The sequence below is a fragment of the Alternaria rosae genome, assembly GCF_020736505.1.
Source record: "Alternaria rosae strain MPI-PUGE-AT-0040 chromosome Unknown BKA58scaffold_9, whole genome shotgun sequence".
Taxonomy (NCBI): domain Eukaryota; kingdom Fungi; phylum Ascomycota; class Dothideomycetes; order Pleosporales; family Pleosporaceae; genus Alternaria; species Alternaria rosae.
This window is the reverse complement of record NW_025763578.1, coordinates 1,262,404-1,286,739: the sequence shown is the minus strand read 5'-3', so window position 1 is coordinate 1,286,739 and position 24,336 is coordinate 1,262,404. Positions and strand designations below refer to the sequence as shown.

General features: G+C 52.8%; 7 protein-coding genes across 7 annotated transcripts; 3 read left to right on the top strand and 4 right to left on the bottom strand.

The window, feature by feature from the left end:
- Window positions 1-109: 109 nt before the first annotated feature.
- BKA58DRAFT_443236 (kinase-like domain-containing protein) lies at window positions 110-1,292 on the bottom strand (the record flags this gene model as incomplete). The annotated part of the gene is made up of 4 exons (XM_046173962.1): window positions 110-139; window positions 186-341; window positions 390-1,160; window positions 1,209-1,292. The coding sequence occupies 4 exons, from the start codon at window positions 1,290-1,292 to the stop codon at window positions 110-112; spliced, it is 1,041 nt and encodes a 346-aa protein (XP_046022124.1).
- A 724-nt stretch (window positions 1,293-2,016) lies between these two features.
- Window positions 2,017-5,379, top strand: BKA58DRAFT_240517 (Muniscin C-terminal mu homology domain-containing protein). The gene is made up of 6 exons (XM_046166655.1): window positions 2,017-2,149; window positions 2,201-2,293; window positions 2,346-2,431; window positions 2,482-3,630; window positions 3,678-3,798; window positions 3,847-5,379. The coding sequence occupies exons 1-6, from the start codon at window positions 2,114-2,116 to the stop codon at window positions 5,014-5,016; spliced, it is 2,655 nt and encodes an 884-aa protein (XP_046022123.1). The 5' UTR covers window positions 2,017-2,113; the 3' UTR covers window positions 5,017-5,379.
- BKA58DRAFT_240521 (uncharacterized protein) lies at window positions 5,380-7,204 on the bottom strand. Its single transcript, XM_046166656.1, has 2 exons — window positions 7,149-7,204; window positions 5,380-7,097 (listed from the first exon to the last, which is right to left on the bottom strand). Exon 2 carries the CDS (start codon window positions 6,928-6,930, stop codon window positions 5,743-5,745), a length of 1,188 nt encoding a protein of 395 aa, XP_046022122.1. The 5' UTR covers window positions 6,931-7,097; window positions 7,149-7,204; the 3' UTR covers window positions 5,380-5,742.
- Window positions 7,205-8,549: 1,345 nt separating this feature from the next.
- On the bottom strand, window positions 8,550-10,469 carry BKA58DRAFT_391541 (pre-mRNA processing factor 3-domain-containing protein). Its single transcript, XM_046170928.1, has one exon. It carries the CDS (start codon window positions 10,274-10,276, stop codon window positions 8,738-8,740), a length of 1,539 nt encoding a protein of 512 aa, XP_046022121.1. The 5' UTR covers window positions 10,277-10,469; the 3' UTR covers window positions 8,550-8,737.
- Window positions 10,470-10,593: 124 nt separating this feature from the next.
- On the top strand, window positions 10,594-16,243 carry BKA58DRAFT_345177 (uncharacterized protein). Its single transcript, XM_046168413.1, has 3 exons — window positions 10,594-10,855; window positions 10,910-14,192; window positions 14,239-16,243. Exons 1-3 carry the CDS (start codon window positions 10,674-10,676, stop codon window positions 16,117-16,119), a joined length of 5,346 nt encoding a protein of 1,781 aa, XP_046022120.1. The 5' UTR covers window positions 10,594-10,673; the 3' UTR covers window positions 16,120-16,243.
- A 73-nt stretch (window positions 16,244-16,316) lies between these two features.
- BKA58DRAFT_462807 (heterokaryon incompatibility protein-domain-containing protein) lies at window positions 16,317-18,074 on the bottom strand. The gene is made up of 2 exons (XM_046174862.1): window positions 17,257-18,074; window positions 16,317-17,183 (listed from the first exon to the last, which is right to left on the bottom strand). Exons 1-2 carry the CDS (start codon window positions 18,042-18,044, stop codon window positions 16,643-16,645), a joined length of 1,329 nt encoding a protein of 442 aa, XP_046022119.1. The 5' UTR covers window positions 18,045-18,074; the 3' UTR covers window positions 16,317-16,642.
- Window positions 18,075-19,464: 1,390 nt separating this feature from the next.
- On the top strand, window positions 19,465-23,809 carry BKA58DRAFT_321891 (putative ABC transporter; the record flags this gene model as incomplete). Its single annotated transcript, XM_046167831.1, has 3 exons — window positions 19,465-20,194; window positions 20,244-22,510; window positions 22,601-23,809. The coding sequence occupies 3 exons, from the start codon at window positions 19,465-19,467 to the stop codon at window positions 23,807-23,809; spliced, it is 4,206 nt and encodes a 1,401-aa protein (XP_046022118.1).
- Window positions 23,810-24,336: the final 527 nt, after the last annotated feature.

Sequence of the window (24,336 nt, the reverse complement as noted above, 5' to 3'; positions counted from 1 at the left end):
GGTTTCGTCATGTTAATGACTGTATGTTCAACGCGCGCGGAATTGCCCCGCTCCTCCACATCGCGTCCGGACGCGAATGTCCCAGACCAACAGCCTAGAAGCTCTATGCTCACGACGAAAAGTAGACATGCTCTAGGGCCTGATACAGAATTAGCCACGTCTTCAAATCTGGCCTGTCGTCTCACCTTGGATGCGCTCATTCTTGAGCCACTCTCGTATTTGACAAGACTGCCAACAAGGTCTCGTTCCTCCTCTGAAAGGCTCGGCAGCAACACCGACCAGTCCTGTGGCGGGTACTCGTAGAACTGCACCTTGCCCCAGTCGCGGAAACCCGCAGCCTCCTGCTTCAATTAGTAAAGAGTTCAGATAAGCGAGACACATCAACCTACCGGCCACACTTCCAAATTCGGGGTTCCAAGTTTCTTGAACACGCTCTGTATCAAGGCCAGGTCGCTTCCCAACTCTCCAGAATCGAACAACGTCTCATGGCTGGCATCGAGTGCTTCAGCAACTGTGCAACCGGCAGCCCACAGATCCAAGCTGCAGCCGTACTTCTGGTTCCCAAAGAGTAGTTCTGGCGGTCGGTAGCAGGTAGTACCAACGTCGGTAATTTTTGCATCCGCTGCTTCTGGACCCGGTGCTTCGGGCGCCCAAGCGATGCCAAAGTCAGAGAGATATGCTGGCCCGTCGAGAGACTTGAGAAGTATGTTGGAAGGCTTGATGTCGCGATGTATGATCCCTTTGGCATGAATGTCGGCTAGACCAGTGAACAGATCCTTCAAGCATGACTTGATCTGGCTCTTGGACAGCTTCTTGTCCCGCAGTAGGTCGTTGAAGTCGTGGCGCACGAATGGGAAGACCAAAACGAAGTGGCTCCCATTTTCTCGGAAAGTCTCTATGAGAGGGATAACCCGCTCTGAAGCCGCCATGGCGAGTATCTTCGCCTCTCGTTGTGAGTCGTGCGGTGGCTCCATTACTGATGGTGTAGTGATCTTCAGCGCCACGACATTGGTCTTGGTAGTCGACTTTGTGGGAAAGTAGCTTTCATTTCCAATTGCAGGCGCTTTGTAGATGACGGAGAAGAGACCTTCGCGATGGTAGAGTGCATTCTGGTACTTGCCAACGGGCTTGCCGCCCGGTGTTGGGACATAGTCTTCGTCCTAGATTACGGTGAGTTGGTGTATGTTGATGTGTATGGCGGCTCTGACCTCTGGTGTTGGGAAGTCGAGCGACGGTCTGGGCAGATTTATTATCTGGTCATTGCATAGTCTGTCGTAGTCGTCCTGTGACATGGTTAAAATGGAATCATAAAGCACCATGTTGGTCTATACCAGAGAGCGGGCGTCTGCGTAGATGGTCGTCTCAGCTACAGTGGCCTTTTTCCGAGCATCGTCTGCCGAAAGTGAAGGGTCCGCTGCCTGGTAGGCTGATGTCCTGCAATAATGTTAGTTTTGAATTTCCATGTTCCACGCATGCTGATTGGGCCAAATCGTTTTTTCCCATCGAGGATCGCGATCAAGCAAGTATGCCATTCACATGGTCGGGCCCTGTTCCGGACTATAATGTACCAGGTTCCCTAGCGTGACGGTATAAACATGTTACTTGCATTTTTGTGACAGCCATCAGGCGGGCAGTGAAGCCCAAGCTCGCTCGCCAGTCCGAGGAAGCCATGTGGCGCGGTTACTCAGACGCTGGTAGTCGAGGTAGGAAACATGTAGCGGTGTTGTCAGGCAGAGAAGGAGACCAGTCGCCCCGACTCAGCGTACGCCACTGCCCAAGCCCACGCGGTCGGTGCCCAAAGGCAGCGTGGCCATGGTCACAGAGGTCAATGTTTATGCAATCGCTCGACACGTTCTGGCGCGTCTCAGAGTCCTCAGCAAAGCCCCGACTGGGTCAGGGGAGGCATCTCGAGGTTTAGTCGTTTCCCAGGTTACGTCAGACTCCCGGACACAACCGCGGTGGGCTAGGCCGAAAGCGACGAGCCCCAAGCCATGACAGCCAGCGCAGTTGTGACAGCTCCACGACTCCCGACAAGCTCGCCGAGCTTCCTCTCCATGTAAATAGCCCGAATCGCTTCTCTGTGGCTGTGCGCCTGTCCCCCGCATTCCTCGCCATGGAGCTCCAACGCAAAGAATACCCGGCATTGCTGGTGAGAGTGCCTCGATGCCCTCGCAACTTCTTCGGCTCACACCATGTATAGACATCGCTCTCGCCCGCCCAGGCCGTGACGGTCCTCGACACCCGCATGAGACATGTCGGCCAGCTCAACACCCACATTGCCGACTGGCTGCAGGTGCGTCAGGCCCAGCTGCCGCGCATTGCCATAGGTGCTCACCAATGCGCAGGAACGCCGTCGCGTCGAAGAACAATACGTCACCGGCCTGCGGAAGCTCGCAAACAGACATCCTCCCGATGAGTCCTCGGACCTGGGGTATGCACCCGGCCCATTCGTCTCACAGCGCACCAGCTAACACGGGGCAGCATCTTCGCGACGCCCTGGCAGAAGATTGTGAGCGCAACCGAATCCATCGCCGCGTCGCATGCGCATCTCGCCTCCAGGATCGAAGCCGACGTCGAACGACCCCTTCGCGACTTCTCTGCCAACAACCGGGACGTGCAGGGCTTCGGCAACATCCAGGGGAACCTCTCGGCAATCGCAAAAGACATCGACACGGCGCAGAAGAAGCAAAGCAAGCTTCGTGATAAGGGATCGAAGGCCAAAGCTTCCGCCGTTGCCGACGCTGTACAGGATATCGAGAAGGCGGAGCTGCAATGGGACTCCCAGGCACCCTACGTCTTCGAGCAACTCCAGGCCATTGACGAGACCCGCCTGAACCACCTGCGCGATGTGCTCACACAATTCCAAACGCATGAGGTAGACCAGGTAGAGCGGAGTAGAACCACCGCCGAAGAGACACTGAATGCCATGTTGAACATTGAAACTGCCGATGAAATACAAACGTGGGCGTTGAGAATGCGGAGCGGAGATGCACCTCAGCCTTCCCGGAAACCAAGCAACCCACCAACTCCTTCGCGAAGCCTAGCACCCCCGGCTTCTGGACCAACATCCCCTACCGCAGTTGACGACAACCGGAGCCAGAAGAGTGGCTCTGTACCAGAAAAGCACAGCTCCAACCCTCTCAAGCGATTCGGCACGGTATTGGGGAGAAGGAGACAAAGTGCGCATCCGTATGGCCGAGCGCAATCACCAGAGCGACAATCTTCTTCAAACCTGGGCTCGGCATTTAGTGGATTTGGCAAGGGCAAATCGAAAAACCGTGATAACCAGGCCTCATCGCTGCCTCCTACTGCGGAACGCCCGATATCACCCCTCCGACAATCGCAGAGACCCAGTACTTCTCAAAGATCTGATTCCCCAAGCATTACCCGGCAGGCCAGCACTGATGTTGCGCCCAACGGCCCCACGCCTGAGCCGACCCTGGAGACAGATGCACCAGCCGCCGTCAATGGCACCGCACCTGTCCAAGAGTCCATACCAGAACTCAAAGAGCCACTATCGCCACCGCCAGTCACAGAGACGCACCCAGAACCCGAGAAAGATGCCGAGGGTTTCTCTGTGCCTCCATCGGCCCTTGATGCCATCACCGAAGCTGAGAGGGAAGCAGGATTGTAAGAAGACTATACACACGACAATCTACTTAGCTAATCATTATCAGGGCACAAAATGACGGCAACGCACCACCCCAGTTTAAGCTCGACATCAGAAATGCCCCCATTCAGGAGGAAGACGGAGATGCTGATGCGGCTACCGCCAACCTGGTTAACATGCTGCGCACAGTAAGTAATAGCAGAGGTAACTTCAATCCTATACTAACACCCATATAGCAAGCTGCCCAGCCGAAGCGGTCAAGCACGTTGCGTGGTCGCCGAGATGTTCGTAACACGATATTCGTACCAAACCCCGCAGCACCCGAGCTTCAAAGCATAGGCGAAGTGCCTCCACTTCCAACGAGCGATTCTGGCCTCGCCTCTGGTCCTGGCTCAGCAACATTCCCCGCCCCGGCTATCCCTCCCCAACCTGCATCTCCAGCTTTCAAGCCTCCCCATCGGGCACTGCTGTCAGACGACCACCCAGCGTCGGATACGCAATCCATTCGATCGGGCCGATCGCTAAGCAGCTCCGCTAGCACCACAATCAGACATCCGGACCTGCATGAACCGGGGCTCAATGCGTCGTTAGTGGAGACCGTCAGCGCGTGGTTCGAACAGGGTAACGTTACCAAGGCCATGGTAATCGGACAGGTCGCGCTCGCGTACAATCCCGTCGACGTCTCTGCGGGCCCATTGGGCACTGAGAGCATACGTCTGGAGAACTTCCCCGTGCTCGAGAAGGTAGCGCCTAACCCTGCCTTCATCGAGCAGTCGTCAGACAACCCAGGCAACTATACCGTTGACTTGTCGAAGATTATGAAGACATCAGTGGCTTTCCACTACCAACTCCACATCGAAGACAGCAACATCGCCTCCCTCCCACCACTCATGCTGTCACCGGCCTGGAAGTCAGAACCCACACAAACTTCCGCCATCTTGAACTACTCCCTCAATCCCAAATTCGAACTTGGCGGCGCAACCAGCATCACCATCCGCAACCTCGTCCTCGTCATCCGCCTTGAACCCGGGTCAAAAGCCACATCCTGCCAATCGAAACCCACCGGCACCTTCTCGCGCGACAAAGGCCTCATTTACTGGCGCCTAGGCGACGTAACCCTCTTCAAAGACTCCGCTCCTCAAACCCTCCGCGCCCGCTTCATCACCGACGGCCAAGCTAAACCCGGTAACACGGAAGCGCGCTGGGAAATCAGCGACGAGCAGTCGTTGACTCTGGGTAGCGGTCTAGGGGTTAGCATGAGTGCGCCTCTCAACGCGAAGAAGGACGATGGCGAAGCGGATCCGTTTGCGGATGCAGAGGAGAATGCGCCGCCTAGTCCGGCGATTGGCTGGAAGCCTGTCGCTACTGTGAAGAAGATTACTAGTGGGACTTATTTGGGTGTCTAGATGGGTCGAGATGAGATGTTGGCTTGAATAATGGGCAGGACGAGGAAGAGGTGGAAGTGTAGATGCAAGTACGAAGATGTTAATTACCCCAATTTATTTAGACTACCTGCTTTTTCTTTGTGTGTGTGGGTTGGACGTAGGGACGGGGCCGTTCTTTTGTAAATAGGTTGGGTATGTGAATTCAGTCTTGATATCCCATCGGAGACGTCGTGTTGGTTTTCTTTTCGTAATCCTTATCTGTTATACAGTTTGAGCTACTTTCCATCATCGGTGCTAGTTGGTTTTGTTCCGCCTTTTAAGCAATACCTGCTCTGTCGTTTATCGCGGACATGTGATGGTCTACGTCTTTGCTTACGGGATAAAGTCAATTCCTCATGATGCTGGGTACGGGTGCAGTGGGAGCTTCGGAGCCCGCAAGGATATGTAAGACTACTTTGGTGGGTGAGCACTTGGTTGCTGAAAGGACACGTGTTGGGGGGAAATGATTGCAGAGTGACGGAAGAGAGCGGTGGTGGAGCAATAGTTGGAGCAATGATGGCCAGTAGTTACGATTGATCACCCAGGGAGATGCCTTGCAAGAGACCGCGCTACAGAACCAACAATACCCTCATACACATTGATGTCCTACCACCCGATATACCAACCAGCATTACCCACTCAACCACATCCACAGTGTAATCCCACCCCACCCCCCATGTTCCTTACAACCCTCTCCGAGGCCAGCCATCATATATGATTAATCTCCCCTAGTAACTTTCTCTCACCCCTCTTATCCATGCCCTCCAACTCCGCCGCGAGTATAAACAAAGTAACCTGGAAGCAAAGCGCCCACAAGATCTTGAACCCCAAATGCAACTCCCAAGTCGCCAGCGCCCCAGTCGTCATTAAACACACGGCAATCATGAACGCCTGACGCTTCTCAGAGCACGTACGAAAAACATGATGCGGCGAAGCAAAGGTAAACAGGTCGCGCGAAGCCGATCGAATGGGCAGAGGGACTGTGGTTTTGATATCGACAAGCGGACCGGTAACGTTGTCGTCAAAGTACACGTGCGTCCGCATGCGTGCGTAAGTGTATACAGCCAGAGTGACGAAGAGGAGAACGGTCAAGATCTCCGAGTTGTTGATGTAAGCAGTGTAGGGAGCGTCGATGTGGAAGTATCGGAACCAGAACACGTGGATTGCGTTATCAACGAGGTGGATGTACGACAAGCGAACTGCAATGTCGCGCCATGGCCGGAAGATGAGGCTGTAGAGGAAGTAGAGCTTGTCGATTGGGTCCCCGCCCGTCTTTTCAGACGTGAAGGTCCATACTGGGTCGCCGCTTCGGTTGTGCACGGTACGGGTCTCTTCGCGGAAGTAGTAATCGTCGTAGAAACCGAGGTAGCTCCAGCTCCAATAACCGCTGTCGACTAGAGGCCATAGCCAGAAGATCTTGCCGAAGGAGTTGGAGTTCCAGACCAAGCTTGACCAGTTGGGTTGGGTTGTCCAGCCGGAGAAGGTAGACAGGACCCGGATGACGGTGGTGATGAGGAAGTGGAGCCAGAATGTGGCTTGCAGCAGACGTCGGAGTCTGTTACGGTAGGCGATGAGACTGCATAGGAGCGTGGCGCCGACAAAGATGTAGAAGGCTGGCCAGCCGCGGTGCGTAGGTGTTTCGAAGACGTGTCGATTGAACGGGCACTCGGGATACGATGTTCGCATCTCGCCCGGCTTATCCCAGGAGCAGACTGCATATGTTCCCGGAAAATGGTGCCTGAGAGCTTCTGAGGTGAGCAACAACAATCCCGGTGATGTGCAAAGGAGCAGTATGATGTGCAAATTCGGTGCGTTGCGGAATTCTCGCCGAAGAATCACACAGAAGGACCCACAGAAGGACGTCAAGCTGTCCCAGAAACCAGCGTTATGTGACATAGCTTCGGTGTGGCAAGAGGGTTGTGTGTGTATGGCATATCGAGGTATAAGCCGTTCGTTTTATATATTGAAGCAAAGAGGGCTGTTCGGTGGGTGGGTACCGAGTTGATGAACCATGGTTTGGCGGACCGGTGTCGAACTGATGAGGAGTCGGTAACGTGAGAAAGCTGCGCACCATGTTAGAAATTAAGTGGATGGCAGATGTCGATGAGGCTTACAAATAGGCGTCCCTCTTGGTGAGAAGCCTCCATGTCAACGGCAAGGCGAGGAACGTGGCGAAGGGAATCCTTTTGGGGGGTTCTCTTTTTTTCCCGGGGTGTGGCTGTCTCTGCTGGGGTCGGTGGTAGCTTGCGAGTAGAGGGTCGAGGAATCGTAAAGGCACGACCGGCGTATCTTAACGGCAACGCGCGGTCGATCATAAGGGCATCCTCAGACCATATCTCGAAGGGCCGCGGGTCCTCTCCCTGGTATCTCCGCCGGTGGAGACTCTCCCGCTAGCTAGGCTACCTTCGCAATGACCGCCTTGCAAGCGTCAATGCTGAGGCGGCCGGTCTCTCCGACTCTAGGTGGGAGGTACCTCCACAAAGCCCTTGAAGCGGTCGCTACCACTAGGTCGAGCACCCAGCAGGCGATCTAGATGTGATGAGCGATTAGTAAATAATCTTCAGAGATTGGGTGAAGGGCAAAGATTGAGTGAAGGGAAGATGGAGGGGAACTAACTCTAGTGAACAGCCACACCCAAGGCTGACCTTTGAAGATATACTTGTTAAGAATACTGCAAAGTGAGCGGCGGAGTCTTCGAAAACAATGGTAAAATATATTAACGATAGAATATGCTACAGAAATGAAGACGAAGCCACCCAACCATCATATACCCCTCCGATTGTTTACCGCTAGCGACCAGCTCCTTCCTTCTCCCAGCACAGGAAAGAGCACTTAGCATACACGTGGAGCATCTGGAAAGTGAGCCTGTATCCTTCATAGCACTTTTATCTCACACAGGAAATTTCTAGACACCTTGAAGACAGACACACTCTACTGACCGGGTCATCGCTGGAAGAAAGTAAACCAATGTAGCCTCCACGGTGGGTTACTATTTTGCTTGAGAATGAATCAAATGCGTGCATGCTTTCCACCGAGGTAACTACCTCACTGTCCACTACTGACGTACGACACGTCATGAGATAGCGTGGAGGCCTTCGCGGCACCCAATCTGGCAACTGCACCCCAGCCTGGCGTTGCAACTACGACCAGTATGCCATGCAGCGAGGCGGCTAAAATTCCGACCTAAAGCATACGATCATGATATCCAGCTCACAGAAATTTCCAAGGGGCACGTTGCCGCATACGCATGAAATGGAGAGGATAGAAGACACGCTTGAGATGACATTGGAAGAAGACCGAGTACAGAGAAGTCACCTACGCTCATATCTACCTCGACTTATGCCGAATACATCACGTGTAGGTCGCATGCTACTGTACTTACTATACCCAAGCAGGTTTCTAGAGGCTCAGTCTTGAGAGCATTGCCAGTAGGCTCTGTGGTAGCTCGGCTGGCATGGCATGGGTAGATGTGGACTATATGCAACATCACAATCGCGCGGCTGGAACAAGAGAGTGTGCATTAATACGTAGATTCCAAACTATGGAGTTATGAGTAAACTTACATTGAGCATGAAGAGAAGCCCTCCCAAAATTCGCCTTTTCAAAAGAACGCCCTGAATGGTATGCGTCCGAAATGATGTCGGCCCAGGTCGCCAAGTATGCAGTGTAATCCTAGATAGTCAAGTCGCGATGAAAGATGCGCTCACTCCATGCTCTTGGCGAGCGCCCACAGACTGTCAAGCTTAGCCCTTCCAAGTGTCTCGCGAGCCTCGCCAGCGGTTTCGCAGACTCTTGAACCCCACTTGCGGAAAGAGCGCTCTTTAATCTCACCCTCGAAGATGAGGATACACTTGTTGGATGAATGGTCCTTGACGTCTCCGGTATCGGTAACTGGCCTCAGCCACTTTGGATCCGATGCTTGCTTCTCAGCCTGGTTCTCTGTTGGTGGTCCGTTCTCATGCCACTTGATGCGATGGAGCATGAGTTTCTTGTACTTGTTGATTGCGTATGCGCCGCCTTCGACAACTACCAAGTTGAGATCGGGGTTAAATAGTGTGATGCCGGTGAGCGCATATTCTTTCGCATTGTTGTCGATCTGGAAACGATGTTTTCCGTAGGCGAGTGTGTTGATCTTGAAGACGCACATGTAGAGACCTTTCTGCGCGTCTTTCTCTTGGTTGGCTGCAAGCTTGGCCGCGCGCTCTTCCTTGGTCAACTTCCGGTCTTCGTTTGCAGTGATGTGGTCGTCGTGACGCTGCTGAATCTGTGACTCGACGAGCATCTCTACAGCAGTAGGATCTGCGATAGCTTGCTCACCCATAACACGCATCATGTTTCCGCGCTTGACCTTGGGTGGCGGAGGCGGCTCCAGACCGAGACGGATCTTCGCTTGGTGCTCCTTGAGGTCGGCCGCACGGCGCATTCTGCGTAGCTTCTGTGTTTCCTTCGTGGTAAGATACATGGGCTTCACCTGGACTAGACGCTGATCCTGGGGCGCTTTCAGGAGGGGAGGATGTTGGACGTAGAGAGTGATGATTGAATCATCGGTCTCAACCTTGACCTTGGTCGGGTCGTCCAAGCATTCATAGGTAGGCTCGGCCAGAATACCCTCGTCCCACCATTCGATGTCCGGAGGTGCTTGAACAAGGAATCCGCGCTCGCTATTCTCGTCCAGACCAGCGCGACGTGCTTGGATGGCGAGAGTCTTCTTGATCTCTTCTAGGCGACGTTGCGCGCGCAGCTTAGAGGCCTGGTCAAGGTACTTTCCATGCTCATTGAAAGCCAGGACACGAGGGCCTCTCTTCTTGGCAAGGGCGGCAGCCTTGGGGTCAAAGTACGGGTTCTCCAGCTCCTCCTCTTGTTGTTGCTTCTGCTTTGAGGCAGCGGGCTTGGCCTTGGGGTCGATTTTGGGTGTCTCTGAGCGGCGGTTGCCCAGTGTTGTCGCAAAGCGAGGGCCGGTGGAGTCTGGTGTTGGCGCCTTCGCGATTCCTGAACCGGCCTTGAGCGCTTCCATACGTGCCTTCATGGCAGCCAGCTTGTCCTGGACAGATTCGCTGGCGCCAGCCGACGCCGGTGGAGGAGCCGCAGCTGCGGGCTGCTTCGCAAAACGGGCTGCGATCTCAGCGGCCTTTGCCTTGGCTTTCGCCCTTGCGGCTTCGATGGCATCGGAAGCCTTTGCGCGCTTAGCGTCTCCATTCGGGCCCTGGCCATCGGGATACGGGCGCTTCTCTGCCATGGTCATGGTGGATGTGGTGGATAAAGGAGTGACGGTCGTGTGATTGGCGTATGCGGAGGCCCGGGGGTGAAGTTTGGTCGTAGTCGCGCAATCTCGTCGCTGGAGCGCTGTATATAATCAACGCAATTCACTACATGTGATGCGCGTAGGATGTAGCCGGCGACAGTCTCCCAAATCTGGCGGGTGGGGTGTAGTGGATGATGAAAGCCAGTCGCTGCAGAGTGACGCGAAATCCGCGCTGCCGCCTCGACAAGCGCCTTGGCACTGCCGGCTAAACCCTGGTCGAACTTCTCTGGTCCCGAAAAAAACTCCCCGCAAGGCTCGCGCTGTTGCGAACATTCACTAGACGCCTTTGCGCGCGATTTCTTCAGACAATAGGCGCAAAAGACAAGCTGGCGCCGCCATGAACACCCACCAGCCAACTTCCTCGGCCATTAATGGCGTCGAGTTTGGCTTCTTGACGACAAACGACATCAAGTCGCTCTCGGTGAAGCGCATCACGAACCCGACCACCTTCGATACGCTGCTGCACCCGGTACCTGGCGGCCTACACGATGCTGCTTTGGGCGCTTTCTTGGACAATGCGTGAGCTCCATCGCGTTTCTACAAGCTCCATTCACTCCGCTAACAAACTTCAAGATGCGGAACATGCGGTCTCACCAGCTTCCAAGGCTGCCCCGGCCACTGCGGCCATATCGAGCTCCCCGTACCCGTATACCACCTCACATTCATGGACCAGCTGCTGCGACTGCTGCGGGGCAAGTGCGCATATTGCCACCAGCTCAAGCTCGCCCGCGTCCAGGTCAACGAATTCGTCTCCAAGCTGCGGTTGATAAGATGTGGGCTGGTAAAAGAAGCCAACGAAATGCACGAGCACATCAACATGGACAAGGGCAAGACGACACAAGAAGCCAACAACTCGGAGGATGACGATGACGACGACAATGCCGACATCATCACCCAGCGCAACAACTACGTAAAGCGCTGCATGAAGAGGGCAGGCATTACAAAGCACGATGCGCGTGCTATCCGCGACAAGAACGAGACCATCTCCGATGCGCGGCGACAAGTCATCAAGGACTTCTATGCAGATCTCACCAAGCGCAAGACCTGCGGCAGTTGCCAGGGCATCAGTCCAACATACCGAAAGGACCGCGGCATCAAGATTTTCCGGAAGCCTTTGAGCGAGAAGGACAAGGCCAAGATGGCGCAGAAGGAGATGGTCATACAGAACCCTCTGGACATCCTGGCTCGCAGGGATGCGAAGGCGAAGAAGCAACACGTACACGCTGATGAGGGTGTGGCAGACCTGGATCCCAACTCGAGTGAAGACGAAGGCATTGAGATGGAGGACATACAACAGGCCGACGGGTCGCTCCTCGCTACAGAATCGCGCATGGCACGGAAAGCGAAGTCATCATCCGCTGTTTCGGAGAGTGCGCAAGAGTACATCAACGCGACAGAGGTCAAGGCAGCCTTGACCCTACTCTTCGAGAGCGAGACTGAGATGATGCGACTTCTGTACAGCCCTCACGGAACCAAGTCTCTCGTGGACGTAAACCCCGACATGTTCTTCACACAGGCCATCGTCGTACCACCCAACAAGTACAGACCCGAAGATAAGACGGGCGACTCTATTGCCGAATCCGCCAGGAACAAGCTCTACAAGAGCATTCTCGAAGCATGCGACACAATCCGCCAGATTAGCCAGGAGATGCAAGGCATGGAGAACGAGCTCGGATACCGGAAACGTAACTTCGACGACATGCAGACCCAGTTTGTCAACCTCCAGGGTGCCGTGAACGCCCTCATCGATCGCGATGCAAACCCCGTACAAGGCCGCGCTGCAGTCACAAACGCCGATGGTATCAAGCAGGGTCTAGAAAAGAAGGAGGGTCTCTTCCGAAAGAACATGATGGGCAAGCGTGTCAACTTCGCGGCGCGCAGTGTCATCTCGCCTGACCCGAACATCGAGACCAACGAGATTGGTGTCCCTCCAGTGTTCGCCATGAAACTTACATACCCAGAGCCTGTCACGAACCACAACTTCTACGATCTCAAGGAAGCTGTCCTGAACGGTCCCGACAAGTGGCCAGGAGCGCATGCCATCGAGAACGAGTTTGGACAAGTAGTGTCACTGAAGAAGAAGAACTACGAAGAGCGACTAGCTTTGGCCAACCAACTGCTTGCACCCACAAATTCATACTCCAATGGAGCTCGGAATAAGAAGGTGCATCGTCATCTGAACAACGGCGATGTTGTTATCATGAACCGACAGCCGACACTGCACAAGCCGTCAATGATGGCACATCGCGCCCGTGTATTACCGGGAGAGAAGACCATTCGCATGCACTATGCCAACTGTAACACATACAATGCCGATTTTGACGGTGACGAGATGAACATGCATTTCCCCCAGAATGAGCTTGCCCGAGCAGAGGCTATGACGGTAGCGGATACCGATCATCAATACCTATCTGCGACTGCTGGAAAGCCTCTGCGTGGTTTGATTCAAGATCATATCTCCATGGGAGTCTGGCTTTCGAACAAGGACACATTCTTCACAAGAGAAGAGTACCATCAACTACTCTACTCTTGCCTGCGACCGGAAGACGGCCATACCACCTCAGGCAGACTTGAGACAGTTAACCCTGCTATCATGAAGCCTCGGCCGATGTGGACAGGAAAGCAAATCATCACCACTGTTTTGAAGAACATCAAGCCCGCAGAATACCAGGAACTAACGCTCACATCCAAGTCGTCAACGAATGGCAAACTCTGGGGTGTCCACGTCGAGGAGCAGTTCGTCATTGTCAAGGATGGCCAATTACTTTCCGGTATCATGGATAAGGGTCAAATTGGACCTGCCGCGGGTGGTCTCATCAACGGCATTTACGAGGCTTATGGAGAGACGATTGCTGGTCGAGCCCTCAGTATCATCGGACGGCTGCTTACCAAGATGCTTCATATGCGTGCCTTTTCTTGCGGTGTTCAGGATCTGATTCTCACAGAGGAAGGAGACCGTGCCAGGTTGGAAGAGCTCCGTAAGGCAGAGAAAGTTGGATTTGAGGTGGCCTCCAAGTACGTCACCATGGATGCGGAGAAGATCGACCCTATGAACCCAGAGTTACGGCGACGACTCGAATCCGTGTTGCGAGACGACACCAAGCAGCACGGTCTGGATCTGCTCACCAACACTGCCAACGGCAAGATTTCCTCTGCGGTCACCTCGGCCTGCTTACCTGATAAGCTCATCAAGCCATTCCCCAAGAACCAAATGCAAGCCATGACAGGCTCAGGAGCCAAGGGTAGTATGGTCAACGCCAACCAGATTTCATGTAACCTCGGTCAGCAAGTTCTGGAAGGTCGAAGAGTTCCAGTCATGATTTCTGGTAAGACACTGCCATGTTTCAAGCCCTTCGAGACGAGCGTACGCGCCGGTGGTTACATTGTCAACCGTTTTTTGACTGGTATCCGGCCACAAGAGTACTACTTCCATATGATGGCTGGTCGAGAAGGTCTCATTGATACCGCTGTCAAGACTTCTCGCTCCGGTTATCTGCAAAGATGTATCATCAAGGGTATGGAAGGTCTCAAGGTCGAATACGACACTTCAGTCCGCGACTCAGATGGTACCATGGTCCAATTCTTATACGGTGAAGACGGGCTCGACACAACCAAACAGAAGTACCTCAACGACTTCAAATTCCAGGCCGAGAACTTCTACTCGCTAGCCCAGTCCCTCCACACTGCTGAAGCCTACCCGAAGGTTTCCAGTGCTGAAGCGGTTGAGCACAACAAGAAGGCGGCGAAGAAGGCTAGGAAGGGTGATGTAGCCGCAATGGATCCTGTCACTGCAGTTTACACGCCATCAAGGCATAGCGGTAGTACTTCGGAATTGTTCTTGCAGGCTAAGCGTGACGTAAGTTACTTCATCCCGATTAACCATAAGATGCTAATAATCATAGTACTGTGACCAAAACCCCGACAAGCTGCTTAAGAACAAGAAGAAAGACGAAGAGGGCGAGATCCTCAAGCGTACCTTTGAGCAAATGCTTGACCTCAAGTACCTGCGGTCCCTCGTCGAGCCTGGCGAGGCTGTCGGTGTTGTTGCTGGCCAGTCCATTGGTGAGCCCTCAACACAAATGACGCTGAACACTTTCCATTTGGCTGGTCACTCCGCGAAGAACGTCACACTCGGTATCCCGCGTCTTCGTGAAATCGTCATGACTGCTAGTGCGAACATCTCCACTCCGTCGATGCAACTATACCCCCATCCCGAGCTATCCAAATCAGACAACGAGAAATTCGCCAAGAGTATCAGTCGTTTGCCGCTCTCGGCTGTGCTCGACAAGGTCACTGTGACTGAGACCACTGGTCCCGGCCGCGAACATAGTCAGGCCAGGAGCTACAAGATCCGCCTTGACTTCTACCCAGCGAAGGAGTACACCAAGGAGTACGCTATCAAGGTTCGCGACGTTGCCGAGTCCATCGAGCAGAAGTTCTGCCCGCGTCTCCAGAAGATCGTCAAGGCCGACCTCAAGAAGAAGGCTGCGAACAAATCCTTGTCAACGGCGAAGTCGGCTGCCATCCCAACTATTGGCGAGAAGACTGGTAGAAGCGGAGAGCAAACAGTCGACGAGTCAGAGGAGACCTTCCGCGCCGGACGGGAAGGCGGTGCAGAGGACGATGACAGTGACGACGGAGAGGGTGACAACGATACTACCCACGCCAAGGACCGAGGCCGACGTGAAGACAGCGTAGCTTACGAAGAGCCAGAAGAGGAGGAACAGGCGGTCAATGACAACCTTGATCGAGAAGACGAGGTCAACGACGAGGACGAGACCTACGGTGGCAGCCCCAAGCCCTCGCGCGCAGCTACCCCTGAACTCAACTCTGATGACGAGGATGAGGGTATACTCGTACCCACTGACGAATCCTCTGATATCCGCCACGACCGCATCTGCCACAAGAACGATGACATCTGTGACTTCACCTTTGACGACCGCAAGGGAGCTTTCTGCGAGATTACCCTGGAGTTCCTCGCCTCGACTCCCAAGCTGCTCATGCTGCACCACGTAGAAGATGCTGCCAACTTCGCCACCATCCACGTCATCCCCGGTATCACTGCCGCTCAATACTCAGATGCAGACAGTGTTATTAATACCGAAGGTTCTAACCTGATCGCCATGCGCGAGTACGCCCACATTATCGACGTGAACCGCACCATGACCAACGACATCGTAGCTATGCTGCACCTCTACGGTGTGGAAGCCGCCCGCGCGACCATCGTCAAAGAAATGCACGGCGTCTTCTCCGGTCACGGTATCTCCGTCGACCAACGCCATCTCAACCTCATCGCCGACACCATGACTAAGGGCGGCGGCTTCACACCTTTCAACCGCATCGGCATGAAGGGCAACGTCAGTCCCTTCATGAAGATGAGTTTCGAAACCACCGTCGGTTTCCTCAAGGACGCCGTCATGGAGCGCGACTGGGACGAGCTCAAGAACCCCAGCGCCCGTATTGTCGTCGGTAGACTAGGTGGTATCGGTACGGGTGCGTTTGACGTACTTGCGCCGGTCAAGATCCGGGATCCGCTCAAGAACGTCGCAGAGGAGGTCAACGAAGCTATCTCTAACGGTGTTCGCGAGAAGCGCGATTCCGACTCGGAGTCCGAGGATGAGGAAGAAGAAGAGGAGGATGAAGACGTCGATGGCGATATCCAGATGAATGATGTGGAGATGCAGGATGTGGATGCTGTTGAGGAGGAGGAAGAGGTCGTTCAAGAGTCACCGAAGAAGAAGAAGGAGAAGAAGAGTAAGAAGCATAGGCGGAGTAGCGATTAGGCGTCGTTGGGCTTGCTTGCTTGTACGTTACTATGAGTCATGTATTTCTGAGCATGGTTTGGGCGTTTGGGAAAAAGGTGGATTAATATCGATGTAGTTTAGCATGTTTGCATTGTGAAATGGCAAAAGTGTTCATATTCACGCTAGCCTGCTTTCGATGGCTGACTTCAGTTATAATATCTACTGGCAAAGCAAGGTACATCGGGATTTGGTTGTATGAGAGCAAGACGTCTAGATGATCGTGATTGTATGCCTCTCGTCATTCTTTGGGTCCCAGTCATGAAATTCGGGATAGCCTGGATTGTAGTCCAGCTTCATCCACCCATCACCACGAGGATGATCGAACGCACCGATTCTGCGCCACGTTGTTCTGTCTTCGTCAACTGGTTCGACGATGATGCCTATGAGCCTTTCAATCACTATTAAGAGGCCATCTGTGTGCCACCGATGTCATCAGTGTTTTCTTTATAGCAAGGCCCAAACAATCGGCTCAATTAATATGCGCGAAACGTGTTTAACGATGTTACACAATTGTGATCGTGTGGCGCTCGCTTCTAGACGGGTCCCAGTCATCGAACTCATGGTACTCGCAGGGTTCGTCACTGCACCCCAAGCAATGCCTGAACATGCCAATCCTCCGATAAAGTTGCAACCGCTGGTCTATACATTCGACGATCAATCCTAGCAGCACTCTGACTTCATCCATTCTGCGCAAAGTTCCGAATGTCGTATCGTAGTGATGGAGGATGAAATGAAAGCTGCCGCTGGAGGACCGGAGCGCATCTGCAGTGTATCCGGCATCGTAAACTTCGTAGCTGGAGGGAAAAGAGTCGACGACCAGGGGCTTTCTCTCGCACAGTCTTTCACTGCTCCGTACCATGTGGCCAGAGATTCGTAACCTACCGCTGGATATGTTGCCTGAGTTTAATTTATCGTCCTGTTTCATCTCGATAGACTCGACATTGGCGATAGTCCTCTCTGAGTATGAAGATTCATTTGAGTCCCAATGCATCGGAAACGCCACTGGAATGACAACCGACGCCCATGACCAAGATGGTGCTGTTCTTGTAAGTCAAAAGTGGGATCGGCTACTGCTTGGTGATATTACCTCTGTATTTCTCTGGGAAGACTTCAAACGCGCACTCATGGATATCGTGCTTTACAAACCATCCAAGCTCATTTATTATATCCCTCCGCCACATCCCTACCAGATATTCATCTTGGAGCACCTCTTCAAATTGACGCTGAAGGCCCGACAAGGCAGGGAAACAATCCCCCCCGAAAGATAATTTGCAGTTTGAGAACCATTCAACGATTTGCATCCAGCTTCGATACACATCAGATTTTTCGTGTTCTCCTCCTCGAAATGGAACGTTCTCTTCGAGTAGTGTGGTAATGCGAAGAGGAACAGAATGTCCAAACCTCGGAAAGCTAAAGAAAGGCTGTGCCTTCTTCTCCGGAAAGGACTCACATGCCGAGCTTTCGGTACATTCCCAATGTATCTGTTCTCCGAAGTAGAGTGACCTTGGACTAAGTAAGCGCTCTTGCAATACCCATCCGCGGCCCATGAGTGGGGCCTTTGCAATCTCTTCAAATGCGGCCGACCCGTAGACACGAAGCTGCAAGTCTTTACCAAGCCATCTAATATTCACGGCGAAAGGCGTATGTTGCCTTGGATCGCGCGTCGTGAATAAGCCAACCCCCGTTTCCTTCGTCGTTCCTTGATCCAAAAGGCCGCCAATATTCAACAGCGCGCCTTGGTAAATCTTCCCCATTAGACCAATCTCGCGATGTACATCGGCGACGTCGTCTTGAATGATACATAGCGCATCTACCCAGAGATATTTGATACCCAGTTCTCTAACGAGGAAGATGGCATCTTGAAAGGTTCGTGGTAAGGCCTCCTGGTCAATTCCTCGTTGCATCGTCGAAATGTTATCTCGCAAGAGCTTCGGCGTTATGCTGGCTTGCCATCTATGACTCAGCGTTACGTAGTGCGCACTTCCAACATCATCGATGTCATCTTTTGGAACAAGCCGCACGTAGCCTTTTCCTAGTTCCAGTAGACGCGCAGGAAACGTGGCGTAAGTGTGGGTCAGTCTTGCCTTCCCACATCGTTCATGACTCCCCAAACAGTGCTGCAGCCATTTCGACGCCTGGTCGAGACATATCTGGTCTTTTGTGTGTCGCGCCATGAGGCTTGTCGGTACCGTGAAGCCTTTATTCGGAGCGTTGTGTTCCATGTACAGATAATGCGACGTATTTTTCTTATCATCTTTCGGGTAGATACGAAAGACTCCTGGAACAAAGTATGGATTTTGTGCAGTCACATCTAGGCTGCTATTGAGCTCTAAATTCTTGATAGAGCCGTATTTCGTCTCGAGTGTGTGTTGGTGGCAAATACAAATGCGGCAACCCTTTGTAGCTGCATCAACAATGCATTGTAGATCGTAAGTAACCGATTTGTACTCTTCACCAGATTCTTCTGGAATATCGAAAGCTCTCTGACACACGGTACATAGTGACGCATCCTCTAAAGCCATGTTGGCGATGGTTTCTCAGGATTGTGCGACCTGGTCCATCCGAACCAGCACGGAACTACTTTTTCTAGAGTGCCAAGTACCGATTGACTGTCGGGAAGTCAGTTGCATAACCTGGCAATAAGTTGATCCTGAAGAAGAGCCCAAGGCTTCGAGTGTGCTTCTTGCGATACCTAGGTAGTAATTAATAGATGAATACTCACTGTCGTCACTAGGGCTCATCTCGATAACTTGTAGCACACATTTAACATGGAATGAACAGCCAAATAGCATTAGCTCATGTTCATGTGCGGTTTGAGCCCTCGGTCCCCTTGTGTTCAGGTTCATTGTTCGCATGAAAGAACCTTACCCCGCATCGCGAGATTGGGATTAGGCAGCCGTTTTGTAACACCCATGTCGTCATTCCTGCAAAGATCAATGCCAAACAATACGATATGATACTATACTGGATGCGAAATGAGACAAGATCGCCAGATGAGTTGTCATGGAAGACTAGAGATGAATCGCTATTAAGTCACGATAGTGATGAGCCGGTGTTTATCTCCGTTGGTAAGTCCACTTTGGGGTGGCAGCCTAGGACTTGACAATCAAGGCATGTCACTCTTCTCTTATCTTCATATATCGCTTCCAGCTAGTGTAGGATTTCGCTTATGTGATAGCGTGCAGCTGTTGCGGCATTGTCCTACCATTTTCTCTAATTAGTTTAACGCCTTGTTACCACGTGCTGTCTTGATCCGCAGACTATTCCGTGTGGTCCTTCAGCTTTTGTCTTTGCATAGTCATTGCCAAGTACGCGGACTCCATCATGAATTGCTCTCTCGTCTCTGACGATAGCTTCGGTCCTCAGTATTGCGACAACTTCGACTTCACACTAGTTTTCGAACAGAGCTTCTTTCAGATTGCGCCGTGTGCTCTACTCCTTTTCGCTCTCCCCATCAGAGCTTCTCAATTGCGACAACAAGAAGCGAAATGCGCAAGGTCATGGACGCGCGTCGGCAAACAAGCCATCATATCATTCTTAGCTCTGAGTCAATGCGCTCTACTGATTTCCTGGGCCCTTTCTAAGAGTGTTAGTCGAACCGCTGTGGCAGCGGCAAGCTTGTCCTTCCTCGCTTGCTTGGGTCTACTTTGGCTCTCTTCCGTTGAGCACACGCGCTCAGCGAGACCCAGCGACATCATCAGCGTCTTCATCCTCATCTCCATAATCTTAGATGTGCCACAAGCTCGTACTTTGTGGCTGCGTCACCGCTCAGACACAGCTGTCGCAGCCACTTTCACCGCTTGCCTGGCCATCAAAATTGTCATACTCTTCCTCGAAGCGAGGTCTAAGAGACCATGGCTACTTCCCCCATATCGAGCCCATGCGCCCGAGGCACTTGCAAATGTCTTCGAGCGCACTGTGCTTTGGTGGCTTGGTCCACTCTTTCTCCTCGCGTATCGGAAGAATATCAGGTTCGAGGACCTGTACGCTATCGATGAAAGTCTGCTGTCTGAATCAGTGGAAGAGCGATTCATGCAACATTGGTCACGCTTCCGTAAGCCAAACTTCCATATCTTCTCAGCCCGTTCTGACGAAGCGATTAGGTGGATACAACATCAAAAGGCGCCCTCTCTTGCAAGCTATGGTCTTGACAACCAAGTGGAGTCTACTTGCGACTATATTGCCACGTCTCTGTCTCAGCGTTATGAAGCTCACCCAGCCTCTTCTGATTGACAGAATAACAAAATGGCTTGGTGCTACCTCGCGAGACCATGATACCGGGAAAGGCTTGATTGCCGCGACGATGCTAATCTACCTGGTTATGGCCCTCTTGACTGTAACGTACAGAAGGCAGGCCGACCGATTTCTCACCACGCTGCGCGGGATCCTTGTTTCCGCATTGCATTCGCGGAGCTTGGCCCTTTCCAACACCCAGCTCTCAGATGGAAATATGCTCACGCTAGTAAGCACCGACGTGTTGCGCATTGGTATGAGCTTGCAGCGAGTCGGGGAGATGTTTGCTGCCCCGTTCGAAATCATCGGTGTCGCGGCCTTGCTAGCTCGTCAAAGCGGTGTTTCTTGCGTTGCTCCAATCGCTGTAGGGGTCGCAGTGCCCATCATCAGTGCTCTCAATAGTAAGCGAGGCCTGCCGATGCAGAGAATTTGGCTCGATGCCATCCAGCGACGCGTTGCATACACGACTGCAGTACTCGGTTGCTCCAAAGGCTTCAAGATGCTGGGGTTGACTGAGTTCCTCTCGAAACAGATTCAAAAGCTAAGAGTCAAAGAACTTGCTGACTATGCTGGATACCGGAAATTTGTTGCAGTTAGGGAAACACTCGCCTCAGTGCCCAATGCCTTGGGGCCAACTCTTACCTTGATGGTGTTTACTTTGATCAATGGCGGCGACAAGCTGACCCCAAGTGTGGCGTTCAGTACTTTGTCGTTGGTCTCGCTTCTGTCCGCGCCAATACAAGAGGTGGTCTGGGCCATCATTGACCTCCAGCTGGTTCACACGAGCCTTTTCCGCATTCAGTATTTTCTGCTTGGCGACGACGGCAATGACGCTGAGCCCTCGTTTGTCCTAGATAGTGCTTCCCCATCCATTGAGGTGATGGCGATGGTTCCAAATGGCGTCAGTCTGACCGATGCGGCAGTATACGCTGGTGACAATCCTCAACGCCCCATCCTTCAGGACATCTCCCTGGATCTGCAAAAAGAGTCTTTCACTCTCGTACTTGGGCCAGTTGGAAGTGGGAAGTCGACTCTAGGTCGCGCTGTGGTCGGCGACATGAAGCTGAATGCTGGCAGTCGTACCATTTCGAAAGATTTCCACTCATTCGCCTTCTGTTCTCAAGAACCCTGGCTGCCAAACGACTCGATTCGGAACATCATCATTGGGGAGTCAGATTATGACCCAGCTTGGTACACCACGGTCGTGAACGCATGCGCATTGTCGATCGATATGGCCCGATTCCCGGCCGGAGAGAACACAAAAGTAGGTAACAAAGGGATGTCACTAAGTGGCGGACAGAAACAACGCCTTGCCCTCGCAAGAGCGCTGTATTCGCGAATCCCAGTGTTGGTGCTGGATGACATCTTCAGTGGGCTGGACATTAAATCCCTCAAACATATTGCTGGATCTGTCTTCGGCCCCTCCGGCATAGCCAAGCGGCATGGTCTTACAGTCCTCATGACCACTCATACCGCTACGTATTTTGTCCAGCGTGCTGATCGGATAGTCGTCTTAGGAAGTGACGGCAGAATCGCTGAGCAAGGGTCGTTCGAGAAGCTGATAAGCAATCCGAACAGTTTTCTCCATACCATCGAGCTTCGGGAAGAGAACGCAGGCAATATGTCCGAAGAGCCAAATGATGCTGTTCAGATTCCGACGAATCCGGTCGGCGAGTCAGACGATGCTCTAGAGTCTCCTTCTGCACGCCGGATCGGAGAGCTCTCGACCTATGCATACTGGTTCAGATCATTCGGATCGAGACTATCTCTTCTGTTCCTCGCCGCAACGTTGTTGGCAGGGTTTTTCTGGAAGTTTATGGAGATCTGGGTTCGGTGGTGGTCTGATGCAGAAGCACCGCGACACTCTCTGGGATACTGGATCGGTTGGCATATTGCGTTCGCGCTCCTCGCATTGCTGTTCGATTTTGCCAAATTCTGGACCATCCTCGTCTGGGCTGTACCTCACTCATCAGCACATCTCCACCGACGGATCTTGAAAAGCGTGATGAACGCTCCATACTGGTTCTTCTTCAAGACGAATCTGGGGTCGATAGTGAATCGCTTCTCCAATGACATGACGTTGATCGAGAGCGCCGCTGCCGGTCCTATCTTGCAAGCTTCGGAGAGCCTGACGATGGTCTTGGGCAGCGCGGCGTTGATACTGGCTGGATCGAGCTACGCCAGTGCCACTCTACCATTCCTGCTTGCGACTGTTTATCTCTTACAGCGATTCTACCTTCGCACATCGCGCCAGCTGCGCCACATGGATCTTGAAACACAGGCACCTTTGGTTGACGCAATTCAAGAGACGATGTATGGCGTTTCGACTATTCACGCCTTTGGATGGCAATCTGCTTCCCATCGGAAATTCATCAGCCTGTTGGACCGTTCTCAACGCCCGCACTACCTTCTGCTGTGTATTCAAAGATGGCTAAGCCTCATGCTGGACCTTCTGACAGCCATTATCGCCACCGTCGTTGTCGCCCTAGCTGTCAGCATACCGTCAACATCATCTGCGAGTTCTCTAGGTTTAGCCTTGCTCAACATCTTGGGGTTTAACGGTCAACTCTCTACTTTCGTAGTCGCGTGGACGACGATCGAGACGTCTGCCAGTGCCGTCTTTCGTTGTCAAATTTTTGAAAGAACAACACCAGACGAGCAACTGCCCCAGGGAATGGCGAAACCGAATCAAGACTGGCCGGCAGAAGGAAAGATTATCATCCAAGACTTGCGCGCTACTTACACCCCTGATGGTCCGAATATTCTCCACGGAATCAGTCTTCGTATTGCGCCAGGAGCCAAAGTCGGCATCTGCGGCAGGTCGGGAAGTGGGAAATCATCTCTTCTGCTCTCGTTCTTCCACATGCTGGAAAACATTCCCAGTGGCAGTATTTTCATCGACCATGTTGATCTTACTACTGTTCCTCGAAGCTCACTCCGGGAACGCCTTACGGCGATTCCTCAAGAGACATTGATAATACCTGGTTCCATGAGGGAGAATATGGACCCTTTGCAAAAGAGGAATGTCGACGAGATGAATTCGGCTTTGGAGAAAGTCGGTCTCGCTTCACTCGTCGCTGATCGGGGTGGTATTGAAACCAACATGGCCGACATCGGTCTGTCTCAAGGTGAACTGCAGCTATTTGCTGTTGCTAGGGCACTTTTACGCCCGAGCAATATCCTACTGGTGGATGAGATGACCTCCTACATGGATTCTTCGTCCGAGAAGGCGATTCTTGACCTTGTGCAAAGCGAGTTCGAGGGCAGCACAGTTATAGCGGTTGCGCATCGGCTCGCTACCATTGTCGACTTTGACATGATTGTAGTTTTGGACGCGGGGCGCCTGATTGAGTCTGGGCACCCGCATGAACTCCTTCAGAAACCGGACGGGCAGTTCCGGAGGATGTGGGACCAGCAAGAGTCGCAAGATCGGTAACTACCAACAGTCGAGTAGCTTAATCATGCCCGAATGCCCAAAAGCAGACCCGAGGCCGGTACTTATCCTGCTCTTATCATCTTTTGATATCTATCACAGTCTGTGACGACGTTCGAGCCGATATGTGCTGTGTAGTCTTGGGCTAATCAAGGCAATAGAATGCGTCCTAAGATACGCAGTTTATGGCACCGCCCTGCATCTTGGTAGAAGTAAGCCAAGCCCTGATGACCCAGCAGATCATCCCACTTCCGAAGAGGATAATAGCTGCCGACCAGCTGCTATCGGTATGCGCCCTACCGTACGACTCGCTGACGGGTAGCTGCCGTCTTGCGCAACAGTCTCTGCGGGTATCTCCTTATCCACAAGGACGCATGTCGTCAAACTAGCCTCAACAAACGACAGCGATCATCGATGAACCGTCCTCGCTTAGCCTGTCGATCTGCCACACTGCATAAGCACGTGAAAGCGGCCGTTGTGATGAAAAGTGGCGTGCCATCTTTATCGCATCCTTCCCTGTGGGCCCACCT